The sequence below is a fragment of the Notechis scutatus genome, chromosome 2, assembly GCF_049901735.1.
Source record: "Notechis scutatus isolate UNSWTSFEM ecotype Mainland chromosome 2, rNotScu1.2, whole genome shotgun sequence".
NCBI classification, from domain to species: domain Eukaryota; kingdom Metazoa; phylum Chordata; class Lepidosauria; order Squamata; family Elapidae; genus Notechis; species Notechis scutatus.
Genome location: NC_142010.1, coordinates 267,392,709 through 267,419,020, shown reverse-complemented (window position 1 = coordinate 267,419,020; position 26,312 = coordinate 267,392,709). Strand labels below are relative to the sequence as shown.

General features: G+C 50.6%; 1 protein-coding gene across 10 annotated transcripts in view; it reads right to left on the bottom strand.

The window, feature by feature from the left end:
* Window positions 1–11,051: 11,051 nt before the first annotated feature.
* IL11RA (interleukin 11 receptor subunit alpha) overlaps window positions 11,052–26,312 on the bottom strand; it is a 110,908-nt gene continuing 95,647 nt past the window's right edge. For 6 of the 10 annotated variants that reach the window (XM_087958721.1, XM_087958720.1, XM_087958729.1 and 3 more), the window contains 9 exons: window positions 23,874–24,040; window positions 22,837–22,951; window positions 21,074–21,237; window positions 19,236–19,399; window positions 18,887–19,028; window positions 18,054–18,149; window positions 17,374–17,476; window positions 13,233–13,315; window positions 11,052–11,612 (listed from right to left, as the gene is read on the bottom strand). In XM_087958721.1, coding sequence (XP_087814847.1) covers window positions 11,596–11,612; window positions 13,233–13,315; window positions 17,374–17,476; window positions 18,054–18,149; window positions 18,887–19,028; window positions 19,236–19,399; window positions 21,074–21,237; window positions 22,837–22,951; window positions 23,874–24,040 — 1,051 coding nt within the window. In that variant the 3' untranslated portion in view covers window positions 11,052–11,595. The remainder of the gene's footprint in view (window positions 11,613–13,232; window positions 13,316–17,373; window positions 17,477–18,053; window positions 18,150–18,886; window positions 19,029–19,235; window positions 19,400–21,073; window positions 21,238–22,836; window positions 22,952–23,873; window positions 24,041–26,312) is intronic. The other 4 variants (XM_087958724.1, XM_087958726.1, XM_087958725.1 and 1 more) reach the window with 1 other exon arrangement.

The following is a 26,312-nucleotide window of genomic DNA, read 5'->3' as shown; positions in this document are numbered from 1 at the left end:
CAAGAGAAACATTTCCTAACAGTATAGGCAGTTGAAGATAAATTCTCTTCTTGTGGTTGTTCCTTCCTCAGTTGGTCCCTATCCAGCCGTCTTCTTGCCTCTTCTAACAATCTTCCAGTTATGTCAGTCAATGTCAGTTTATCTCTGGGCAGTACTTCCAGTGAGGATACGTAATCATTATAACTTTCATCCAATGAGGACAGAATGATGTAAACTTGATGCAGTTCTGAAAATATCAGTTCTTTTTCATGTAGCTCTTGAAAAGTTCTTTTCATGAAGTTCAAATGAGCTAACATATCTCCACCTTTCAGAAGACGTGCTCTAAACAGTTTACGTGTAAGATGTATGTGTGCACCTACACTGTCACGAATATAAATCCTCTTCAAATTCTCCCAACACTTAGCAGCAGACTCTTCTCCACAAATATGGACTAGCTGCTGGTCACTCAGTGTTAGTCCAATTATACAAAGAGCTCGTTCATTGTTCTGTTTAAAGTCAGCAAGCTTCTTGGCATCATCCTCATTTGCTGGATCCCAAGCATTTACATCCAGTGGGTCTTGAACTACATTCCATAAACCTTCTCTACGCAGAAGTAGACTGCGCTTCATAGACCAGGAAACATAGTTTGTTCCATCCAACCAGGTTATCAGTGATAGGCTTGTTGAAGTGTCTTGTGCCATCTTTACCAGGATAGTAACCACAATTAAACAGTAAACAGCTGTCTGTATACAGTACTGTGTATTCACACCAACTCTCAGTTATCTGAGCCTGGTATGGCCTGGGCCCATAACCAGTGTTGAGGTAATTCCCCGTTAGGAGAATGAGCGCATACAGGGAGACGTATTCGAGAGAAGTGTTTGAATAATATACACACAGCACATAGATACACTGTACAGTAAATGTAGGTTTTTACTTCCAGAAACGTTTAAGCAAAGTTCAAGATAAGCAGTCCAAAGTCATTCACAGGTAAAATCAGTCAGTTTTCAGTCCAGGGATAATCCAATAACAAAGTCCAGTATCATAAACAGTTCAGTAACAGACTTACATCAAATCCAGGAATATCAGTCAATTAAGAGGAACAGCAATACTCTCCAACAGAAGGAAACAGAGACTCACTGAGACACACTCTCTTCTGAGACTAAGACGAAACAACCCAGGTTTCTGGCTCCATCTTATGGCCGTTTGTAGTTTCTCATTTTAGCATTCCCTTAAAGAGACAGTATTAAAATGTCTATCCTGGTTTATATATTTCCAACCCAAATAGCTGTTAGGTATCTTGCATTCCTAACAGGGGTCCCTGGAGGAGCCCAGATGGCAGGGACCGGGGCTGCAGGTGCCAGATCCCACTTCCTGGGGGCTGCCAACCCCGGTCCTGCTGGAATCTTCTTCCCCCTCCTCCAGGTTCTCCCCTGAAGTGCCATGGAGCCCCTGCTGACTGAGCTGTACAGCCTCAAGAGACCCCAAGGCCCCCCCGCCCAGGCCATCTCCGGGAAGAGAGAGGCGGGGCCCAGGCTGCCCTGGGAGAGGAGGGGGGACAATGTCCAGGCGGAAGGCCCCTACCAGGTCAGTGTTTCCACCACGGCCCTTCCCCTGGCATGGACGAGGGTCACCTGTTTGGTCCCACTCAGTGTTCTGACCTAGGCTTTCCCCAACAGCACGAAGCCAACCAACTCCTCGTCCCCATAAACCCCTTTTATTTAATTTAAAATTCATTTCTTCTCCAGCATAGTCCCGGCCAACGGTCTTTCAAGAGATTTCCCAATGACAAACCTTTATCAGGCTTGGAGAGTTGCCGGGCTGATATCTTTCAGACGCCACACTGTAGCAGACAAGATCTTCACTCAAATGAACTAATTGAATCCTACAAAGCCCCACTCCCCTTTCGCTCCTCTTTTATTCCCTCTGGGAGGGGCCATTCACCGTCCACCTGAGCCTTTACTCCCGAGTCAACCCTTATTCCTTAACTGTTCCCTTCTCCTGGCAGCTCTGCGCATGCACACACTGGGAACAGGCTCCAGCTGTTCTTCTGCCCCACTGATCTCCGACTCCAAAGGCTAATTGGATAATTGTTGGACGGTCCTGGTCCCGTCTCTGCCTCCAACACGCAGAGCCCTCATCAGAGCCTTCCCCAGACTCCAGGATTGGCCCAAAGACCCCCCACCCTTGATCAACCTGGACCCCAGCAGGACGGCTCCCCTGCTAGTGTCTTGGATGTGCCAGTCTCCGTGGGCACAGCAGCCACCGGACCCCTCTTGTGAGTGGGAGAGATCGCTCAGGACCCCTGGGTGGGTGGGGGAGCAGCCTCCTCCTGTTCCCCATTGCAGGGCAGCCTCCCCAGGGAGACACCTCCATCACCAAGAGGAGGAAGGGGGTCCAGCGATTCTCCAAGGCACCTGAAGGCCAGACAAGGAAGAATAGATAGAAACTGATCAAGGGGAGATTCAACCTGGAAATAAGGGGACGTTTTCTGACAGGGAGAGCAATCAACCCATGGAACAAAAGTCGTGGGAGCTTCATCACTTGAGACTTTCAAGAAGGGGTTGGAGTGTCATTTGTCAGAAATGGTGGAGGGGCTCCCACTTAGGCAGGGGGTTGGACTAGATGACCTCCAAGGTCCCTTCCAACTCTGTTAATCTATATCTCCAGCCCAGGGCCCAGCCCTCAGGCGCCCCCTCCTCCCTCTGAAGAACAAGGAGACCAATCTGTTCACCCCTACTTCTCTGGTTATCGGCGGGGGCGGGGGGGCAAGGAGACCCCTCCCCAGCCGGTGGGAGCGCTGGTTCCATCCTGCCGATTTTAGGGGAGAGGCTCGGCCAGGAGGGGGGGTAGGTTCCGCAGAAGACCCCCTGCTTGTTACCCCTCCTCCTTTGCACCCCCTCCAGTCCTGGGAGCGGCGGCGGGGGTCCGGTCTCACGCCCCCTCCCTGCTCCCCTTCCTCCCCCCGATCTGCCCCCAACAGAAGCCGAGCGAGCAGCTGGAGCAGCGTCGGCGGGAGCCGCGGGGCTGCGAGAAGCCGCCGGGCGCAGGAGCGGAGCGTCCCAGGCAGGTAGAGCGGGGCGGCGGGGCGGGCGTGAGTCGGATGACAGGTTACAGATTAACCGAGTTGGAAGGGACCTGGTAGGTCATCTAGTCCAACCCCCCGCCCAAGCAGACCCTACACACCACGTTTGACAGATGGCAGTCGGGCGGGGCGCCCCCTCCGGGCTCCGACCTCTCCTTCCTTTGACCCGCAGAGCGACCGGGGCGATCAAGAGGCGCCGCCGCAGCCCCCCGAAGGGCGGGAGCAGCAGCGCCGCCTCCAGGTAAGGGCAGGATGAGACCCCGCAAGCGCGGCCCCCTCGCGGGAAGAAAAGCCCAGAGGGCTGGAAGGGCGGAGGGGGGGGGCGCTGCGGAGGAATCTGCCTTAGCCGACCAGGGGTCTGCGACCCCCGCCCCAATTTGGCGACCTAGAGCCGAGGAAACGGCCACTGGGGAGGCTGAGGCGGGGCGCGCAAAGGAAGGAGACCTGGGCAGACTCCACCCAGTCCTTGCCAAGACAGGTCTGGTGGGGGCAGTGCCCACCCCCCGGAAGATGTGGGACATCCCCTTCCCCCAAGCCGGCCACAAATGCCTTTCCTCTCGTGCAGGAGGGGCTGGAGCACAGGGAGCCGCTGCAGCCGGGCAGCTGGAGGCTGGACTTCGAATCGGAGTCAGCCCAGGAGGAGTGAGTCTCGCCCCCCCCACACCCAGGACCCTCTAGGTTCCCCTCTTGTTGGCCAGCCCAAGCCCCCAACTCCCAGGCAGAGGATCTGGGTAGTTGCTGATTTGGCCTTTAGCGGAGGCTGATGGTGGACTTAGGAAATGGCCACTAAGGGAGAAAAATGCACTTCGAACGGTCCCTAAGCAAACCGTTGTAAACCCAAGGACTACCTGTGCCCTCCACACAAGGCCTGGTGGCCCTTGGGCCCCTCCTGCCTGGCGAGGCTGCAGCCTGTGGCCCCTGACCCAGCAAGCTGGCTAGGGGCCTTCTTTCTCACCCCAAGACCCCCCCCTCTGCCTTGGCTTTCTCTCAAAGGGTGTGTGTGTGTGTGTGGTTGTGCTGCCTCCTCCTGTCCCCCCCTCCCCTCTTTTCCAGGATCTACTGGGGCTGCTTCTATTTCTTCCCTTGGCTCCGGATGTGCTGGCGAGACCGAAGAGACCCCTCCTAAGCGGGTAGGTGGGATCAGCCATGGAGAACTGAGGAATGGGGAGGGTGGGGGGAGTTTGCCCCTGGCAGTAGCAGGCCACAGCAGGTGCAGGGCAGTGGGGGGATTCCATTTTTTTTTTACTACTGGTTCTGTGGATGTGACTTGGAAGGCGTGGCTTGGTGGGTATGCCAGGGGGAAGTTACTTCCCTCCCCACCCCACTAACCTGCTTTCCAGCTCCCTTCTCCTGTGCAGGGCAACCAATGGAGACCCAGCCGATCAGCCGGGACTCGATGGGAGGCGGAGAAGAGATGGGATTGGCAGGGCCAATCAGAGGCGGGATTGGCCGGTTCTCTGAACTACTCAAAATGTCCGCTCCTGGTTCTGCAGAACTGGTCCAAACCGGCTTAATCCCACCTCTGGTGCAGGGAGAAGCACAGCACTGTGGTGGAGATCCGAGAGAGGAGGGTCTGGGAGTGAGTGGGCTGGGGGCCCCCTTCTTGCTTTTGAGCAGAGGGTCCTGTTTAAAGTTGGGCCAGGGTCCTGCGGTTCAGCTCACAGCTCAAGAAACACTCAGCAAAGGGACTGCAAATTGGGATTCAGCCCCCAGTTGGGAGGGGGCATGGAGCTGCCCCTCCAGCAGAGGTTGGGCTGCTATGGCCCCTGTATGACTTGTGGACTTCAACTTCCAGAATTCCTGATGGCAACTTTTAGGACCTGTGCTGGCTCAGGAATTCTGGGAGTTGAAGTCCACGCAAGTCATTGAAAAGGGCCATTGTTCCTCATCCCTTCCCCAGAGCCACCTGTCGCAAGGCTGGTAAGTCTGCTCACAGAATAGTGAGGTCAAAGGGGGCCATAGAGACCATCTAGCCCAACCCCCTGCTCACCTCTAGCCAAGCCACAGAAGGCGGTCATGATCCTGATGGCGGGACATTCGCAGCTTGTCTACAAGGCCAGCGCAACGGTTGATGCCACATCACAAGGAAACTTCACCTCACGTGCGAGCGAAACGATGGACTTTAGCCCGAGAAACAGAACTTTAAATGCTGCTGCTTGTGTCGGTTCCATGTTTTATGTCAACCTGCTCATCCTCATCTCTATGATCCCAAATAAAAGTTTTGCAAAAGTTTTAAAAATGGCGTGACCTTTTCTTGGGAGCCAGAGAACGGACTTGGCAGAAGTCTTAAGCAGTTGCACGCTTTTGGGACTAACAAGAAATAACCATCAAGGCAAACGAATTGGCAGTTATTTGGAAATCCTTTGTTTAATAGGAAGAGGAAGGGGTAATTCGGTACGCTCCTCTCCTTGAGTGGTTTATAGAAAGAATAAAGGCAGATTATAAATAAAACTTAAATAGTAACCTTTCATTTAAGGCAGGGGTCTCCAACTTGGAAACTTTTAAGACCTTGTAGACTTCAACTCCCAGATCTCCCCAGTAACTTTGACGACTTTTGGACTTCAATTCCCAGAATTCCCCAGCCAGCGCATGCTGTTTGCCTCTCTGGTTTCCCAACTTCGTTTTGTCGCTTTAGTTGCACTTTAGGAACCCTGAACATTTTCTCTCTCTGCCACTAGAGGGCGTTTGCATGGTCAGACCTGAAAGGAGCCTTGAGCAATATCTCTCTTATGCCACTAGGGGGCGGTACATGGTCAGACCTGAAAGAAACATTGAGCGACCTCTCTTCTCTGCCACTGGGGGCGCTGCATAGTCAGACCTGAAAGGAGCCTCGAGCAATATCTCTCTTATGCCACTAGGGGGTGCTGCATGGTCAGACCTGAAAGGAGCCTCGAGCAATATCTCTCTTATGCCACTAGGGGGCGCTGCATGGTCAGATTTGAAGCCTAGATTCCTGACCAGGGGAAAAAGTAGCTTAAGAGAGACTCCAGGCTAAAGTTCGTTTTTATTTACTTCCTCCAACAAAATGCCCATTTCTGCTGAAGAGAAGGATCCTGGAACTGCTCGTAAACCATCGATCGGCCCAACAGAGCCGTGTTGCACCCGGTTGGCGTTTGATTGCAGAACTGGGAACGGGTGGTGCCAACCAGTTCCCTGTTTCTCCCACGCCCATTTCTCCCTGCATGCGCCCAAGGAGCCCAGCTGGACTTGAGGGTGACTTCACCTCATTGTTGGCATGGAGCAACTCCCATTTAACCTTTCGTCCCACCAGCCACCTCTTTCTCCCTCTTCTGAGTTTTGCTGAACTTGGGAACTACCAAATAAATTCCAAAATGCCCTGAAAGATCTTCTATGTTTTTTTTTTATGGTGGGGGCACTGAATGAATGGTGGACGAGCTCTTTTATTACAGCCAGAGGCTGGCAGCTGACCAAAGCCTGCAGGAATTTAGAAAGTCCAGACCATAAAATAAGAATACATAACAAGCCACATATGAGCTTAATGAAGCGTAACCACACAACAGGTGTGTTGAGAGCCGGGATTACCTGCAGTGTCGGGGACCCTGGTTCTCGGGTGCAGCCACACCATACGGAGTTTGCCTCCCTTACAGTAGTAGCCGGCCAGTTGCCCACAACTAACTGGGCAGCCAGGGATGGCGCTAAGAGGCAGAATAAGGTTATTGGGTTGATAGCTAGAATATTCGTGGCACGACAATTAACCCTTGGAACTGCTTGCCACCAGAAGGTGTGAATGCTCCATCACTGGAGGCTTTTAAGAGGAAACTGGACAGGCTTTTTTTCTGAAATGGTCTAGTCTCCTGCTTGAGCTGGGGGTTGGACTAGAGGACCTCCAGGGGGCCCCTTCCAGCTCTGTCATTCTGCTGTTGTCCTGGGATCTCTTTACCCCCAAGAGATCCCAGGGCAGGTGTGCGATGTTGATTAAGTGAGCAAAAGTGCACATGAAAAGAAAACCTCACGGACAGAAGAAGGGGAACCAAAGGAAAATGAACGGGGGTGTGAGGACTAGCTACTTTGTTTTTGTTTTATTGTGTTTCCAGGGGAAAAGGGAATCAAAGTAAGCAAGAGCCATGGAACAGAAGTTGCTTTTGGAAGTGGTGGGAGCTTCATCCCTGGAGGCTTTCAAGAAGAGACCGGACTGCCCTCTGTCAGAAAGGGTGGAAGGGCACCTACTTGGGTGGGGGTGGGGTGGGGTTGGACTAGATGACCCACAAGGTTCCTTCCAATTGTTAGTCTGTATCTGTATCCGATTCTCCTCGGGGAGGGGGGGTTGTCCTATTCAATCTGCCTTCCTGTAGAGCAGATGGTGGAGTGGATTTTTATCTCCAGGGACCTGAAGATGTGAAGTGCTCAAGGCTCAGGCCAGGCCAGGTCCAGCTTCGCTGCTGAAGAAGAGACAAGGCGTCGGATGCGCTTTGGCAAATCCGGGCTTGAATGGGATTTGGCCAAGGTTTGCCCTTACTTGGGCAGACATCAAGCAGGAATAAAAATTGCAAAATTAAAAATGGTGAGCTTTAAGCCTCTACTTCCAGACTCCGGCTGGGAACATCCTAGGAGATTTGGGATCACGAGATCCCAGGACGTACTAATTATAATTATCTTCTGATAATGAATGAGATTTTTGCTGCAGAATGATGTTCTCCCCAGGAATCTGAGACGAGGGAAAGAGGTGGGAAGGCTACCTGGAAGAGAAGGCTGAGAGGAAAGTCTTAACTTACAAAAAACTTCAGTCTTAGAAGTTGGAAGTCTTCAGAGTGAATTTACAAGTCCCTCCCAACTCCGTTTTTTTCTTTTTTTTGGTTAATGAATCAGTGGGACTGTTTGCCCCCAGTTGTGTTGTGCCAACCCTGGAAAATTTTAAAGAAGAGATTGACAGCTGTTTCTCTGAAATGGCGTGGGGTCTCCTGCTTGAGCAGGGGGTTGGACTAGAAGACCTCTGTGGTCCCTTTCAACTCTGTTATTCTAGGTCGGAGGCCTCCAAACCTGGAGAGTTTAGACTTGTGGACTTCAACTCCCTAACCCTAGACCAACCTCCCCATCTTCCAGCTGGCTGCATTTGCAGCTCCATCTGTCTGGGCCAGGGGTCCCCAAACGTGGCCACTTTTAAGACTTTAAGCTCTGCTGGCGGGAGAATTCTGGGAGTTGAAGTCCACAAGTCTTAAGGTTGCCAAGTTTGGGGGCTCCTGTTCTAAATGCTCGGGTACAGGCCAGTTGTTGGGGGAGGCCTTAATGGCTTGACTCCCCCACCTTCCAAACTTTTGGGGGGGTTGGGGGTTCATAACACACCCAGACTAAACAAACCCCCTGCCCCCCCCTCTCCAAGCACAGAAACCCCTTTGAAAGCAGATGAGGTATTTCACCCATCGCCAAATTCCCTTACGAGCAGCCTAAGCCTCATGCCCGAGACCCCAGCTGCCCTTCTGCCCAGACAGCCCAAGAAGTCCCAATTCTGCATCACAGCCTCTGTCCCTCCCTGGGCAGGACCCCAGGACCCCCCCTCCAGCACCTCCCAGGGCCTATCATCTCCCCAAACCCCAGCTCTGAATTGCAGAAACGAGCCACATTCCCAGGTAGCCACCCGTTGGCAGGCAGGGCCGCCGTGAGCCGTCCGGGAGGCCAGCCAGGGCAGCTCCTGGCAGGAGAGACTGTTCCCGGCTATTTTTAGCCTCTCCACCCATCTGGCACTCCAGGCCTTCATCACAGGGAAATTTCCACCCGTTTTCTGGCTGTGGGGTTTGTCAAGGGCTGACATCTCTCCCGCCACACCACTTGGCTGTGCCACAAGCCCAGGCTAGCCTGGCACAGCCAGAAGCTGTGGGCTGCTCCCCGTGGCCCCCTCCCCATCTTGGAGCCCAAGGCCCCAGCGCATTGGGAAGGTGGGCAAGGACGACGACGACAGAAAAGTTTGAACTAGCTGCAGGGGTCTGTGCAGTGCCCACCCACCCAGGCTCCATGGATGGGATCATGGGACAAATCGCCACGGACAATTCACACGGGCCAACGTGCTGTAGGACAATCCCACCATTTAACATTTAAAATTATTTCCATTGTTGTCTTTCCATGTTTCCTTCTGTCTCTCCTTTGCCCTCCTTTTTAAAATGTTTCTGTCCCACCATTTCTTGGGCATGAGGGTAACTCTCGTCCCATGGCGAGTGGTCGTAGCTCCCCCCCCTTGGAGGCCATTCACTAGCTTCCCTCGGCTGAGCATGGCAAAGATTGGACCCTCCCCCCCAAAAGGTCCTCCGTTGTTGTGGTTCGCCAGCAGCAGGTGTGGACGGCTGAGGTCTTGGAGAGCGAGGACTCGGATGTGGGGCCTGCGTGGGATGCAGGGATGGGGCCAGGACCCTCAGGGAGTGGAGTGCTGCCTTTGGAGATGTTGGAGGCTGACAGCAGTGAGGAAGAGTCCCCCGAGGAGCCTGTGCCCAGCACGCGTAGGAAAGAGCAGCTGCAGCAGCACGGGCGACTTGGGCGTAAGGCTGCAAGGTAATGACCCCTTTAAGGGATAAAGGCCAACCCTCAGAGGTGGGATTCTTTGCAGGAAGCAAAGAAGTTCTTGCACTTCAAGTCTCGTGGAAGTTCGGACTATCCTGGTTTGTGTTTGGAGTCTTTTGGTTTTGATTATTTCCTTGCAATTTAATCGAGTGTTCTGGGCAGCCTTGCACAACCTTGGCAAGGCTTGTTCTTATCTGGGACAATTAGTTTTTAATCGCGTTTTACTGTGAATAAACGGAATTCACAGAGAAGCATTAAAAAGGTTTTGCTTTTATCTCTGTTTGGTGTGTGGTTTGCGTGGAATGAGGCTTGGGTCAGAACGTGTGTCTGTGAGCCTCTCCTACCTCGCAGGGCGCCTGCAAGCCAGCAAGTCCTTTATTCCCACAGCCTCTCAAAGTAGCCTCCATCCCTGGAGGGTTTCAAAAACAGGTTGGAGAACTGCCTTGACTTGGGATGGTGTCATGACTCCAGTCCTGAGCAAGGGGTTGGACTGGATGACCTCCAAGGACACCCCCCCCCCCTTCCAGCCCTAGGATGCTAGCCTCTTTAGCCAGGTCTTAAGTACACAGCCATACTAGCCTTTCTTGCCACCTGCCTGGGCCTCCAGCTGGGAAGGTCTCCGGCCCAGCCTCTCTTGAACTCAGGGCAGCTGCCTTGCTCCCCCTCCGGGCTGGGGGAGCTGAGGCTGGGATCCAGGGAAGAGAGGGGGGGGCATTTCCCCCTCTTCCTCTCCCCATCGAGTCCTGCGTGATCTCCCTCCACCTTTGGGGGTCTCATTCCCTGAAGGTTTGGGGACAAACCCACCAACCAGCCTGCAGTGACCCCATCCCGGCTTCTGGCTGCTCGGATGAGGCTCAAAGAAATGAGGCTGCCTACTGCTCATCTCCCCCTCCTGCCCCCCCAGGGCCACCTCCAAAGTGGTGCCTGGCCGGGGTCAGGAGCTGGGTTTTCCGGTGCTGCTTTGCAAGGGGACCAAGCACCCCTCTGCTCCCCGCAACTCCTGTCGTCTGCCTTTGGTCTCCTTTGCGGGGAAAGCAAGCCGGGTGCCCGGAAAGGTGCCCCCCTCCTGCAGGCCAGGGCTCCTTCAGGGCTGAAAGTCCCCTCGAGCAGCCAGGGACGACCCTCTGCCTCTGCAGGACATGCCAACTTCTCTGCCAATGTCCCTCCATCCTTGGCAGTTGGCTGTCACAGGCAGCGGGCACCGTAAGAGGCAGCGGTGGCGGGGGTCTTCAGCTCTCCAGCCAGGGAGTCCGTCCCAGAGGTGGGATTCAGCAGGTTCTGACCAGTTCTGGAGAACCAGTAGCGGAAACTTGGGAGTAGTTCAGAGAATCGGCCAATAGCAACTTTGACTGGAGATTTTACAGCCTCCTTCTCCTGCCACGCCCACAGAGCCGGTAGTAAAATTTTGAATCCCACCACTGGTCCCTCCAGCCAAGAACCCAAGCCATCGTCTCCACGCAAGAAGGGTTTGCACTGACCAAGATTCATTAAAAAACAACCCAACATTTGAAATTTAATTCTCTGAACCAAACCAAGCACAGATGTATCCGCACACAAACACACACACACACACACACACACACACACACACAGCCCCACAGCTGGCCTAGGGGGAGGTCTCTGCCGTTGCCTCTGCTCTGCCAGCCTGTCCTTCTCCCCGTGGGCCAAAGGCTGGCGAAGGTTTCCTGCCAGGCTGGTCTCTCTCGTCCCGAGGAGCCTGGTTCCTCCAGCCGGCTCAGCTTCAGCTTCACGGCAGAGACGGGGGTGCCAGGAGCTTGGCTCAGCCCACAGGCACCCCTTTCCCAACCAGTTCTCCCTTCACGCAAGGAGCCCCCGACGAGTCCAAGCTCCGCATCCCCTGGCAGCCGAGGGTGGGGGGTGGCCGGGCCACCGAGGCCAAGTTCCAGCAGACAAGCAGCACAGGGTGCCCAAGTCACGTGCCCTGGAGAGTCAACAGCAGCTGCAGTGGGTGAGGTCCATGGTGCCCTGGCTGGGCGGCTGATCTGCCAAGCGGAGGCAGGACTGTGCTACAAGATCTGGCCTTCTGCAGAGAGAGAGGGAGAAAGAGAGGGAGAAAGAAAGAAAGAGAGAGAGAGAGGGTAAGAAAGAGAAGAGAGAGACACAGAGACAGTCAGAGAGAACAAGAGACACAGAGAGAGAGAGAAAGAAAAAAAAAGGAGAGAGGGAGAGAGAGGGGAAGAGGGAGACACACACAGAGAGATAGAGAGAGAGAAAAAACACAAACAGAGAGAGAGAGACACACACACAGAGAGAGACAGAGAGAGAGAGAGAGAGAGAAAGAAAGAAAGAAAGAAAGAAAGAAAGAAAAAAGAAAGAAAGAAAGAAAGAAAGAAAGAAAGAAGAAAGAAAGAAAGAAAGAAAGAAAGAAAGAAAGAAAAAGAAAGAAAGAAAGAAAGAAAGAAAGAAAGAAAGAAAGAAAGAAAGAAAGAAAGAAAGAGGGAGAGAGAGGGGAAGAGGGAGACACACACAGAAAGAGATAGAGAGAGAAAGAGAGAGAGAAAAACACAAACAGAGACAGAGAGAGAGGGGGAGAGAGAGAGACTGGTCAAGACAGAACGGACACCAACATGGCTTAGATAACAGAATAAGAGAGGTGGAAGGGACCTTGGAGGTCGTCTAGTCCAGCCCCCTGCTGAAGCAGGAAACTCAATGCTATTCCAGACAAGTGGCCATCCAGTCTCTCCTTGAAAACCTCCAGCGATGGAGCCCCCACAACTCCTGGAGGGAAGCCATGCTTGCATTCCTCCTAGGACAGGCAGCAGATCACCAGCTGGACCCCCCCCAAATCCCCCTCCTGCTCCAGCTCAAGCAGCCACTTGCTTTGCGCTGCGGACCATGGAGCCACTTCCGCCCACAGCACACCTGGCTCCCCGGGAGGCCCTTCAGGGCGCCATTGATTGCTTGGCTGGGCAGCTGCAGGGCCTCCCCGGTCCCCTCTGGCCGGAACAGACCTTCCAACTTAACGGGATTAAAAACGGTTCCCCACAACCGTCAGGAGCTGTGGAAACCTTCCAAGTCCCGAAGGCTGAAACACAACTTCCAACGGATCAAGAGCCCCCCCCCAAAAGAGTTGCTACCACAGATCGGATAGCAACCGAAGAGAATCTTTGTAGCTCGGGGTTCAACTGGGGTGTGTTGGAACTTTGCTGCTCTCTGAGCTTAATTGTTTCCTTGCAAACGTTTCATGACCCAGCTAGGGAACACCATCAGGGTGGAGGTGTTTTCTCTTTGCTTAGAGTGTCTTGCAGTGGGTGGGTGGGTGGGTGGGGAATGCTACCAGTTCAGACCGGTTTGCACAAACCGGTAGTAAAAAAAGCTCAACCGAGAGGAAAGAAAAGCTGAGGATCGGCCCTCCCACCCCACCTGCACTTTTCTTTCATCCTCTCAACTGTTTGGTGCTGCTGGACTCAGCTGGTGTGGGGAAAGTGGCACCTGCGCATTCGGTGTGCACATGCATGTGCGCAATCCTTGCACGTAGGTAGGATCCCACTGCTGGGGTCTTGCCCTGAGTGGATTGCTCTTCCATGCTCTTCCTGTCCCCAGCAGGGCCCCAACTGTCCCCTCCCTGGGACCTGAGCTGCCCCCTTCTTGAGGGGGGTCCCACCCTCCATTGAGGGGGTGGGAGGGCCAGGGCTGTACTCACTTGGCAAGGCCTTCAGGTGCGTGGCACCTGCAAGCAGTTCCTGGTGTTTGTCAGCCTCTTTGCTCTGCTTCTTCGCCCGGATCCTTTCCACAGAAAGAGAGAAGAGATGGAGAAGTTAGAATATAGGGAATCCCAGACTTGGAATGGGGACCTTGGGGGTCTTCTAGTCCAGCCCCCCTGCTTAGGCAGGAAACCCTACACCATGTCAGACAAATATGGATATCCAATCCCCTCTTAAAAACTTCCAGTGTTGGAGCATCCACAACTTCTAGAACAGGGGTATCCAACCTTGGCAACTTTAAGGCTTGTGGACTTCAACTCCCAAAGCTGGCTGAGGAATTCTGGGAGTTGAAGTCCACAAGTCTTAAAGTTGCCAAGGTTGGACACCCCTGTTCTAGAGGTTCCACTGGTTAATTGTGCTCACTCTGAGGATAATTCCTCCTTAGATCCAAGTTGAATCTCTCCCTGATTAGTTTCCACCCGTTGCTTCTTCTCTTGCCTTCAGATGTTTTGGAGAATAGCTTGACCCCTCCCTCTTCTTTGGGGCAGCCCCTCAGATATTGGAAGGCTGCTATCATGGCCCCCCTAGTCCTTCTTTTCATTAGACTAGCCAGACCCAGTTCCTGCAACCGTCCTTCATATGTTTTAGCCTCCAGCCCCCTCATCATCTAAGTTCCTTCAGCTGAACTGAACTGAACTGAATTCTTTATTGGCCAAGTGAGATTGGACGCACAAGGAATTTGTCTTGGTGCAAATGCTCTCGGTGCCCATAAAAGAAAAGATACATTCTCCAAGAGTCAAGAATCATCAGGTACAACACTTAATAATAGTCATAGGGCACAATAAGAATAGAATGGAATAGAATGGAATGGAATGGAATGGAATGGAAAAGAATAGAATGGAATGGAATGGAATAGAATAGAATAGAATAGAATAGAATAGAATAGAAATTAGAATAGAAATTAGAATAGAATAGAATAGAATAGAATAGAATAGAATAGAATAGAATAGAATAGAATATGGACTGGACTGGAATGGAATAGATATGGAATGGAATGGAATGGAATGGAATAGAATAGAATAGAATAGAATAGAATAGAATAGAATAGAATAGAATAGAATAGAATAGAATAGAATAGAATTCTTTATTGGCCAAGTGAGATTGGACGCACAAGGAATTTGTCTTGGTGCAAATGCTCTCGGTGCCCATAAAAGAAAATATACATTCTCCAAGAGTCAAGAATCATCAGGTACAACACTTAATAATAGTCATAGGGCACAATAAGAATAGAATGGAATGGAATGGAATGGAATGGAATAGAAGTGGTCAAACAAATGGCAACTTCAAATCTCAACAAATAAATGCTCTGTCTTACATATTGGCAAAAAAAATCAGAAAATAAAATACAAGCTGAATAGTCAAGATCTTGTTGATGACCCAAGCTCTGTAAAGGACCTTGGAATACTCACCTCTAATGATCTAAGTGCTAGAGCCCACTGCAACTACATAGCCAAAAAGGCATTAAGAGTTGTTAACCTAATCCTACGTAGCTTTTTCTCTGGTAATATCACACTACTAACCAGAGCATACAAAACATTTGCTAGACCAATACTCGAATACAGTTCATCAGTCTGGAACCCACACTACGTATCTGATATTAGCACAATTGAGAAAGTCCAGAAATATTTCACAAGAAGAGTTCTCCACTCCTCTACTCGTTGTAGAATACCTTATGCCACCAGACTTGAAATTCTAGAACTTGAAAACCTTGAATTACGCCGTCTTCGGTCTGACTTAAGCATGGTATATAAAATCATACATTGCAATGTCCTACCTGTCAATGAATACTTCAGCTTCAACCATAACAACACAAGAGCACTGTTAGGTATAACATTGATACCAAATATAGTTTGGGTGAATAAATATATAAAACTTAGATATCATGGTTTAAGTGCTTATCACTTTAAGCACAATGCTGAAGGCAATTAGCCGATTAAGGGTGCGGTTAGAAGTTACAATATAAGGAAGCATTAGAAGCTGAAAAAATTACTGTGACTTACTGTGACTACCTGTGCTTTACTGTGACTTACTGCGACTAACTGTGTCTTACTGCGACTAATTGTGAGTGCCTGTGACTGAACTGTTCTTGTTTGCTACTGTTTGCTGATTTACTGCGTAATTCTACTGTTCTACTGTTTGAACTTCTTGCTGAATATCCAGCGTTTGTTCCTCTGGAGAGAGGCACGGAGGAGGAGAAGATATCTTTATCGGCTGATAAAGATATTGCAAGGACTCTTAACTTGGACTATAATAGTGAGTCTTACTGGATGGAAATACTGTGAATGACTTAATGGACTGAATGACAATGCTTTAAACTCTAATTGGATTAAAAACTATTTAAACTACAAACAGTGTTTGTGTTCAGTGTGTGTATACTCTGGGGCCCTTCCTGGCTTGACTACTGCTGCAATACTCTGCTAGGGGTTAATCCCCAAAAACACTAACAAGCACACAATAGATACAAACTCAAAGTAAACCGCACCAAACTTGATTGCAGGAAATACGACTTCAGCAATAGAGTGGTCAATGTCTGGAATACTCTACCCGACTCTGTAGTTTCTTCCCCAAACCCCAAAAACTTTAACCTTAGACTGTCTACTATTGACCTCACCCCTTTCCTAAGAGGTCTGTAGGGGGCGTGCATAAGCGCACCAACGTGCCTACCGTCCCTGTCCTATTGTTTCTCCTATTCTTTTATTTTTCTTATATGTACCCATTTCATGTATTCACATCTATGTATACATTTATACTTATTATCTTGTAAACAATTGGCAAATCAAATAAATAAATAAATAAATAAATAAATAAATAGAATAGAATAGAATAGAATAGAATAGAATAGAATAGAATAGAATAGAATATGGACTGGACTGGAATGGAATAGAATATGGAATGGAATGGAATGGAATGGAATGGAATAGAATAGAATAGAATAGAATAGAATAGAATAGAATAGAATAGAATAGAATAGAATAGAATTCTTTATTGGCCAAGTGAGATTGGACGCACAAGGAATTTGTCTTGGTGCAAATGCTCTCGGTGCCCATAAAAGAAAATATACATTCTCCAAGAGTCAAGAATCATCAGGTACAACACTTAATGATAGTCATAGGGCACAATAAGAATAGAATGGAATGGAATGGAATGGAATGGAATAGAATAGAATAGAATAGAATAGAATAGAATAGAATAGAAATAGAAATAGAAATAGAAATAGAATAGAATTCTTTATTGGCCAAGTGTGATTGGACTCACAAGGAATTTGTCTTGGTGCAAATGCTCTCAGGGTACATAAAAGAAAAGATATATTTGTCAAGAGTCAAGAATCATCAGGTACAACACTTAATGATAGTCATAGGGTATAATAGAATAGAATCGAAGGATATAGAAATAGAATGTAAATAGAATGGGATGGATGGCATGGGATAGAAAATAGAATAGAATATAGAATAGAATAAGAATAGAATAGAATAGAAATTAGAATAGAAATAGAATAGAATTCTTTTATTGGCCAAGTGTGATTGGACACACAAGGAATCTGTCTTGGTGCAAATGCTCTCAGGGTACATAAAAAGGAAAGATACATTCTCCAAGAGTCAAGAGTCATCAGGTTCAACACTTAATGATAGTCACAGGGTACAATAAGCCATCAAATCATACTAGTCCCCAAGGTGCTTTTCCCAAAAGGCAACTGGACTTTCTTGGCGTTTCCCTTGAAAACATTTCGCTTCTCATCCAAGAAGCTTCTTCAGAACTGATTTCAACAGCAATAAAACTGAAGAAGCTTCTTGGATGAGAAGCGAAAGGTTTTCAAGGGAAAAAACCAAGAAGCTCTACTTGCCTTTGGGAAAAGCACTTTGGGAAAGACAACCCTGACTCGGATGACCAAAGAGGTCCAGAGAGGTCCTCCTCAGCGGTGGGATTCAGCCGGTTTGCACCAGTCTGGGAGAACCGGTTGTTAACTTTCTGAGCAATTTGGTGACCTTCCCACCCCTGGTCCTCCTAGCAGGCTTGTCCCACCAGACCAAGGCTCCTTCTTGCCAAGCCCCAGACCCTCCCATCTCCAGGACCCCCACCTACCACACTAGGAAGGCAAAGAGGAGCAGGGCCATCAGGGCAAAGAAGGCGAAGACCCCAAGCGACACCAGCGTTGCCACCTTCTCCACGGAGTCCCCCTGCCCTGCTGGAGAAAACAAGAGGTCCATCACCCTTACAAGTCGAGGGCAGAGGTGGTGGTGGGGGCCCAATCCAGACCAGGCCAGCAAGAGGGGGCTGCAGCCCCCCCCACACAAGATCTTAATCCTTCAAAGAAAATATCCTGGGTGTCAACTCGTAAATCATTCCTAGGCCTGTTTCTGAGTTGCCGTAAGAAGGAGTGGCGGGAGGCCAGAGGGAGCAGTGAGGCAGATGAAGACCAGAAGAACATTCCACACTTATCTTGTGGAGATTGTAGCCTAGGCTACTGGATCTTCTGCCCATGGAAATCCTTCGTTGGAGAATCTGATTTATGACACACCCAGGGGGGAGGGGGGAGATAGGATCATAGGTGATAGTAAATTACGTGTCTCAGAGTTGGCTTCCTAGGATTAGTGCCAGACATGTTGCTCCTAATAAATCTTTTGGATTGAAGTTTGGCTCGAGGCTCATGATTTAATTAGGGCAATCATCGGAACCCTGGCACTGGGACTGAAGGACTAGCATCAGCACTCTGGCCTTGCTCTCCATGCCGACCTTGGTTTCGGGGGGCCCCCCCCACGTACCGACTGGCTCATTGTCGGGGACCAGAGAGGGCTCTTCGGCTGGCGGGTCCAGTTCAATGGTGTCCGGAGCAGCTTGGCTGGGCTCAGTGACCTGTCCTGCAGGAGGGAGAGACCCCAAATTGGACAGCTTGGGAAAATGCAACGGGGGGGGACGGGACACAGTCCGCCCCACTGCCTGACCCACCGGCTACATGGAAAGCAAGAACTGGAAACAGTGGTAACTTTAGGACTTGTGGACTTGATGGTAACTTTAGAAGCACAGCTGGCTCAGGAATTCTGGGAGTTGAAGTCCACAGGTCCTAAAGTGGCATAGTTGTCCACCCCTGGTGTAGAGACTGAGAAGGCCAACCAACACCCACAGAGGAAGGATCACACCAGACCCAGAATCCCTAGGTCTGTGGCCCCACAGATCTGGAGCCCGGCCCCCATCCCCTCACGTGATTAAAATTCAGACCCTTGGCTACTGACTCACATTTACGACGGTCGCAGCATCCCAGGGTCACATGATGCCCCTTTTGTGACCTTCTGACAAGCAAAGTGAACGAGGAAGCCAGGTTCACTTAGTAACCGTGTGACTAACCTGACAGCTGCAGTGATTCACTTAAGAACCAGGGCCAGAAAGGTCGTAAAACGGAGCACAATTTACTTAAGAACTGTCTCGCTTAGCAAAGGAAGTTTTTGGCTGAATTGTCACCGTAAGTCAAGGACCCCCTGTGGGTCCCTGCTGTTTCAACATCCGCCCAAGATTTAACCCCCCTTCCCCAGCCCTGTTCCACTAGCCCCGCCCTCCCTTCCCCGTTCTCTCCGGGTGGTGCCCTTTCCCCTGCTCTTACCTGCAGCCGGCCAGGCTCGCACTTCCGGGCTCCACTCGCTCCAGCTGCCAGCATCCAGGTAGTCTTTGGCGCTCACCTGCACCGTGTGCTCCAGGCCCATGATGGCGTCCGTGATCTCCTCTGACATGTTGCTGGTCTCTATCTGCAGAGCCAAGAGGCGGCCCCCATCAGTCCCTCCCCTATTGACCCTTGACCCTCTGGATTCCGCTCACATGGGGGGGTCCGGGCAGAACCAACTGCCCCCTCCACCAGCCCCCAAATGGGAAGGGCACAGAGGGTCCATGTGCAAGCAGGGAGTCCCCCTCCCCACCTGAGACCCCTCCCCACCCCCGCAGCAACCTCCACTCACCAATGACCAGGCGTCGTGCAGGACGGGCCGGTAGCGCAGCCGGAAGTGGAGCTGGAAGGAGAGCTCCTTGCGCCAAGAGGAGGGGTACTCCCAGCTGACGCGCAGCCGCCGGGGCGCTTGGGCCACCGGCTCCACTCGGACATGCTCTGGTGGATCTGGCTTGGCTGGACGGGAGGCAGAGGGGGGGGGGCAGGTGAGACCCCCCCCCAAGGGGGAAGCAAACAAGGCCCCCTCCCATGCCTTTCCCCATAATCCGGCCCCAAGCCCCGTTTATCTGGGAACCAGGGGTGGGATTCTCCCGGTCCCATACTAGCCTTTATCTTTTGCTTTCGAAGTGCGGCTGCTTTGCACGGCACAACCGATTGCCACTGGCAGATTGCGGCGGAAGTGACCGGGAGAGTGCAGGATTGCAGGAGGCGAGTCGCAAAGCCTCTGGGCCTGCGCAAAGTGCGCGTTTGGCACGCACGCAAAGCGCGCCCACCAAGCCACGCCAACTAACTGGTGGTAAAAATACTTGAAATGCACCACTGCTGGGAAGGTTTCAAGAGCCACCTCACTCTCGGGGCACTGGCCCACCCCACATCTGGCAGAGGAGGAAGGGTATTCTGGCTGGGAGGGGGGTCCCCATCCCCCCCCCTCAATGTGAGGTCAGCCCCAACCCCCCTGACTGCCTGCAAGACTCTGCCAGCTGGCGTGGGGCTCCAAGGGAGGGGGCTTCACGTGGGGGTGGGGGTGAGCAGTTGAGTTTAATAACACATCTCACCCCACCCTTCCTAGTTTTAGCTTGACCTTATAGCTGATAATTCTGTATTTTTATAATGTTTTACTCCTCTTACATACATACAGGTAATCCTCAACTTACAATAGTTCATTTAGTGACCGTTCAAAGTGACAATGGCCCTGGAAAAAGTGATTTACAACTGTTTTTCAAACGTACGAACGTTGCAGCCTTCCTGTGCTCACGTGATCTACATTCAGATGCTTAGCAATGGACTCATATTTATGCACTAGATGATCCCCGTGGTTCACTACGAAACTATGTGGTCGGGCTTAGTTTTGGGGGAGGAAATTAAGAGGGTAAAATGTGCCTCTGCCTCCCAGCCTCCATCGGTATTTGTCTGGCTAGCATCCTGTCAGTGTGTGAGAGAGTGGAGGGCTGCTTGGAAACTGAAAGAGTATTTGCTGTGTGAGCAAGAAGGAGACAGCCAGGAGCCTGGGCGGAGCTTAGCTCAACTGTTCTGTACTAAAGCTGCTTGGTGCTGCTTTGAAACTGAACCTGAACCTCCTCTGCTTGTGTTTTGCATTTGGAGTAGATTTCTTTTCAGGTGGGGAGGGGGAGTAGACCTCCTTAGCATCAGAGCGTGTTAATAATAATAATAATATAGGAAATACTAATGCTCTGATGGTCATTTGGAAAAATCCTTTCTTAGGGAGGGCCTAGAAGCCAAGAGGAAGATACGTGCCAAATTTCAAGTTTGTAGGCTTTATGGTTCTGGAGATTTTGTGATGATGCATGATGGGTATTTCTTATATATATATATATATATATATATATATATATATATATATATTATATATATATATATATATATATATATATATATATATTTATTTATTTATTTTTATATCAAGTTTTTTATTTTATATTGCTTATACATATCAATGCGTGAATAGTCTCATATACCTGGGTGCTGTACATTTAAGTACAAATAAACATAATGTTGCTACTCATAGTTATTACATTTCATTTTCATTATTTCGTGTTGTTTCACTTAGCAACAGCTTCACTTAACAACCTGACGGCTGGTCGCTAAACAAGGATGAAGGGTGGGCCTTACCGATTCTTTGGGCAATGATGTTCAGCAGGGTGAAGCTGGAGCCCAGCGGGTTCACCTCCGTCACGTTCACACGGTACAAGCTCCAGAACTGGGACTTGCTGACAGTGCAGGCGAGGGGCCGGCCAGGATCCTGCACACACGGGCCCACACTCTTCACCGGGGACCTGCGGGCACAGAGGCAAGAGAAAGTGGGCGTCGTCCCCTAAGCCCTTGGCCGGGGAGAAATGATGAGGACGCGAACTCCCATCATCCCCAGCCGCGAGTCAACAATCCGGGGAAGACGTTTCCCCAAACCAGTGGCATTACACCTGGCTTGGCAATAAACGTTGGGAGAAGTTTTGTATCCCAATATATTGGATTCTTTATACTGCTTCCATCCCAGGGGGGGTGGAAATGCTCCCGGTTCAGACTGGTTCACCCAAACCGGTAGTAAAAAAAAAGCCTCCAGAGAAAAGCGCCGGATCAGCGCTCCTCCCATCTGCCCCTCTGCCTTTCTCTCCTTTCTCCCCTCAGCCGATCAACACCGCAGAGCCTCCGCTGGGGTGGAGAAAGCAGCGTGACTGCGCGCACGGCACAATCAGCAAACCGGCAACGGAACAGGTAGGATCCCCCACCGCTGCTCCGTCCTCCCTAAAAGCTATTTGACAGAATCTGCAATGGTCCGAGAATCAGTTCATCGACTCAAATTAGCAACACCCCCCCTCCCGAAAAAGTTATACGGACCCAATCCGCATATCAAAGGATAAGGTCTGCAAACACAGAGTTGATTCAATTATGTTTCCCAGAGGAACTGCACGTTCTCAAGAGTAAACACACACACACACACACACACACACACACACGCCCCTCAAGTGTCACCCTAGCCCCCAGCCTCGCTTATCATGGCCCCACTCCACACAAGACTGTCATCTGTCAGAAATGGTGTAGGATCTCCTTCTTGGGCAGGGGTGGTGGTGGACTAGATGACCTACAAGGTCCCTTCCAACTCTCTGTTATTCTGCTATAAGGTCCTCAGTTGGAGAGCAGAAGGACCATAAAGGAAGAGGTGGAGGAGACAAAAACGCTTCTTCTTCTTCTTCTTCTTCTTCTTCTTCTTCTTCTTCTTCTTCTTCTTCTTCTTCTTCTTCTTCTTCTTCTTCTTCTTCTTCTTCTTCTTCTTTCTTCTTTCTTCTTTCTTCTTTCTTCTTCTTTCTTCTTCTTCCTCCTTCCTCCTCCTCCTCTTCTTCTTCCTCCTCCTCCTCCTCTGTCCCCCCAGCTCCCCCTCCAACATGCTCCTGGCCCCATAGATCTAGGTCTCCCCTCCCCTCCATAGACACACCCCCTTCCCAACCTCGTCACACAACCTAGCACGCACTCCTGGATATACAGGTAGGTTTCCTGAAGGGACTTTTTCCAAAAGGCAACTTAAAATTTTATGGACTTTCTAGTGGTCTTAAGTCTACTGGATGGTCAACTTACAACCACTAATGAAGGAGAGAACCAGCCTGGAATGAAGGAGAAATTTCCTGACAGTTAGAACCATTCCCCAGTGGAACTCCTTGCCACCAGAAGTTGTGGGTGCTCCATCCCTGGAAGGTTTTCAAGAAGAGACCGGACAGCCACTTGTCTGGAATGGAATAACGGTCTCCTTCTTGGGCAGGGGGTTGGACTAGAAGACCTCCAAGGTCCCTTCCGACTCTGTCCGTTAAGCCCAGTTGCCTTGAGGAAAAAGCCGCTTTGGTTCAACCGTCACCTGCATGAGGGGGGCATCTCCCTGGACTTACAGGTAGCTGGTGATGTATCTGGTGGGCAGGTGTGTCTCAACGCTGGGAGTCCAGAAGCAGGAGAAGTTCTCGTAGTTGGAAGCCCGGCAGGAGACGGAGGGCGGCCCGGGGAGTCCTGGGGGCAAGGAGGGGCACAGGGCAACAATTGGAGGGGGAGGGTCCCCAGGTCAGTGCCTCTCTTCTTCTGCAGGGGGCTCGCCCCAATTAGGACCCTGATTTTGAGCTCCAAATTTCTGTTGTTAAGCGAGGCAGTTATTAAGCGAGTCCCCCCCTCCCGTTTTCTACCTTTCTTGCCACCGCTGTTAAGTGAATCACTGCAATTGTTTAGTTGTTAAGTGAGCCTGCCTTCCCTATTGCCCTTTGTCAAAGTATATTCATGGACTGGAATAAAGCACAGTAACAAGATCAGCCAATGAATAGTCAAAGCAACGAAGTCAACCAATGAGGGCTGTTTGGAAACTGAAACTAGAAGTAGCCTAGGTGTGGCTCTATATATTAAGCTCTGCAGCTCCACAGCGATGGTGAGCTCTGAGTCTGTCTGTGGAAGATGAAACTAACTTGCTTGCTGAAATCTAGGGTTCTGCTCTGAACCTGTAACATGTCTGCTTTTGTTCGAGTTTGCTCCACGTTGGAGAAATCTACGACGCTTATTGTAAAATTCACTTTATATGTTTATAAAGAAGTGAAACGAAGCCTCGGCCGCCTGCGTTTACTTTTCTGGCCCTGAATTTACAGTGCAAAACTGAACGTCCCTGCTTGTCAGAAGGTCGCAAAAGGGGAATCACAGGATGCCAGGACCATGCATCCGTCATAAATACGAGCCCATTGCTAAGCATCTGGACTTTGATCCGTGGGGATGCTGCAACATGGTCGTAAGGGTGAAAAACGGTCCCTACAGGAAGTGCTGTAAGCCAAGGAGCATCTACCCTTCCCCCCTCAAGTTCCCCACTCAGGGGCTTCCTTAACCCCGGAGAAGCGCAGAATGGGGTCCCACCCCAGGCAAATATCATTCCCTCCCACGTGAGACTCAGACTTACGGCCAACCCGGAGCACCACGGAGCCCAGGGGAAGCCCAGCGCCATTCTGGCAGCTGTATGTGCCTTCGGAGGAGAGGTCCACGTGGCTCAAGAGCAGCTGGCCCTGCTGGACCCTGGAGGCCGAGGGCAGCCCGGAGCCTCCATGCCGCTGCCATCGGGTCGTGGAGCTGAGGACACAGAATGGCTGCTGTCAGAGCGGGAGAGAGGAAGACCGCCACTGGCAGGAGGGGGAGTGGCAGGGGGAGCGGGTGTGGCTAGGTGGGCGTGGCCATGTGCCTGGGTGGGCGTGGTATTCTTTTTTTTTTTGCAGCACCCCCCACGCTCCATTTGGGGACCTTCTGGGCCTCAGGGAAGCCTCCCAGGGGTGGAGCAGGGAGGGGCGTAATGTCAGAGTCTATTCATGAACTGGAATAGAGCTGGGTAACAAGGTCAGCCAATGAATAGGCATCGCAACTAAGTCAGCCAATGAGGACTGTTTGGAAACTGAAACTAGAAGTAGCCTATAGGTGTGGCTCTATATTAAGCTATGTTGAAGCTCGGAGTCTGTCTATTGGAAATGAAACTAGCTTGCTTGCTTGCCTGCTGAAGTTACTTGCAAGATGTTTCCGTCTGAGTTTGCTCCATGCTGGAGAAATCTACAACTGGTTTGTAAAATCTACTTATTATGTTTATAAAGATGTTAAATGAAGCATCAGCCACCTGTGTTCATTTTTCTGGCGCTGAATTAACACTGCAAATCTCTGAACACCCACCCCTCCCGCATTCTGCCTCCTGGGCCAAGCAATGAGACAGGGAGGGGGATCCCAGCACAGCTGATCGTTGGAACAGCGGATCATTGGGAGGGAAAAAAAAAAAAAAGAAACACCTTAAGGAGTGACTGGGCAGGGAGGGGAGAGGCCAGCCAGGGGCACAATTTGCCAGCTCTCCCATATGCGCAGAATCGTAAAAACCGCTTCTACAGAACCGGTCAGAACCGGTCAAATCCCACCCCTGGGGAGGGGTCTTCCAGAGATCAAACCAGGCGCCCATCCCACATTCTCAAAAAACACCTAACCTCATATAACCTAGTTGGGTCTATGCGTCAGTTTGTCTTGACGGACGGATTGATTGGTCATGCGTATGTAGTGTAGGTTAAGTCTAAATCTCAGCTGCTCAGTGCCCGCAACTGACTGCCCCTCTGTGAACAGGAGGCCCACCAACTGCTACCAATTCTGCCCTCCCTCCTCCCGATTCATCGCTGCTGAGGTCCTTCCCCGCGTCTGCCTTCAAGAGCAAACTTTGCTGCCAAGCCTTTGGCAGAACTCAAGAAATTAACGAAAGAAACTAAAGAACTTGGGGAGGCCACACTTGGAATCCTGCATCCAGTTTTGGTTGCCACGATGCAAAAAAAGAGGCTGAGACTCTGGCAATGAGTGCAGACAAAGAGGATTAGGGAGCTGAAAGGCTAAAACATACAAAGAGCAGTGGGTGGAATTGGGCACGTCTCGTTTAATGGAAAGAAGGACTAGGGGAGACGTAATGGCAGCCTTCCAGTATCAGAGGGGCTGCCCCAAAAGAAGAGGGAGTCAAGCTATTCTCCAAAGAACCAAAAGGCAGGATAAGAAGCAACGGATGGAAAGTAACCACGGAGAGAAGCAACTTAGAACTAAGGAGGAATTTCCTGATCGTGGGAACGATTAATCAGTGGAACAATTTGCCTCCTCCAGAAGTTGTGAATGCTCCAACACTGGAAGTTTTTAAAAAGGACATTGGATAACCCTTTGTCTGAAGTGGTGTAGGGTTTCCTGCCTAGGCAGGGGGCTGGACTAGAAGACCTCCAATATCCTTCCAACTCTATTATTCTATTCTAAGAAAGTCCAGATGCCTCCAGGAAAAAAACAACCCAACTTTGGGACATTTATGCAATGGATTTTCATTTTAATCTATGCCGATTAGGGTACGTTCAAAGTGACAATAAAGTCATTCTTAAATGGTGTAGGGTTTCCTGCCTAGGCGGGGGGCTGGACTAGAAGACCTCCAAGGTCCCTCCCAGCTGTATTCTGATTCTAAACCAAAGGTTTGTCGCTTTGCAACTGCCAGTTGGCAAGGCAGAGGGCCATGCCAAGAAGGAGGCTTCCTTTGGGGGGGAGAGGGGGAGTAAAGGACCGTTAGGTTCAGGAGAAACAAGCCCTTTTGGTGTCGATGCCCACAAAACAGGGCAAAGAAGGGCAAAGTGACTGGTTGTTTCCCTTGTGGTTTCCTATGCGGAAAGCTGGTTTCCCACCACAGGCATGAAATGCTAGATCGGGCATGCCCCAGGCTGCTACAGATGGGGAATATTCCTCTATATTTGAAATATATGACCTTAAAACAGAGGTCTCCAAACTTGGCAACTTTAAGACTTGTGGACTTCAATTCCCAGAATTCTCCAGCCAGCTATGCTGGCTGGAGAATTCTGGG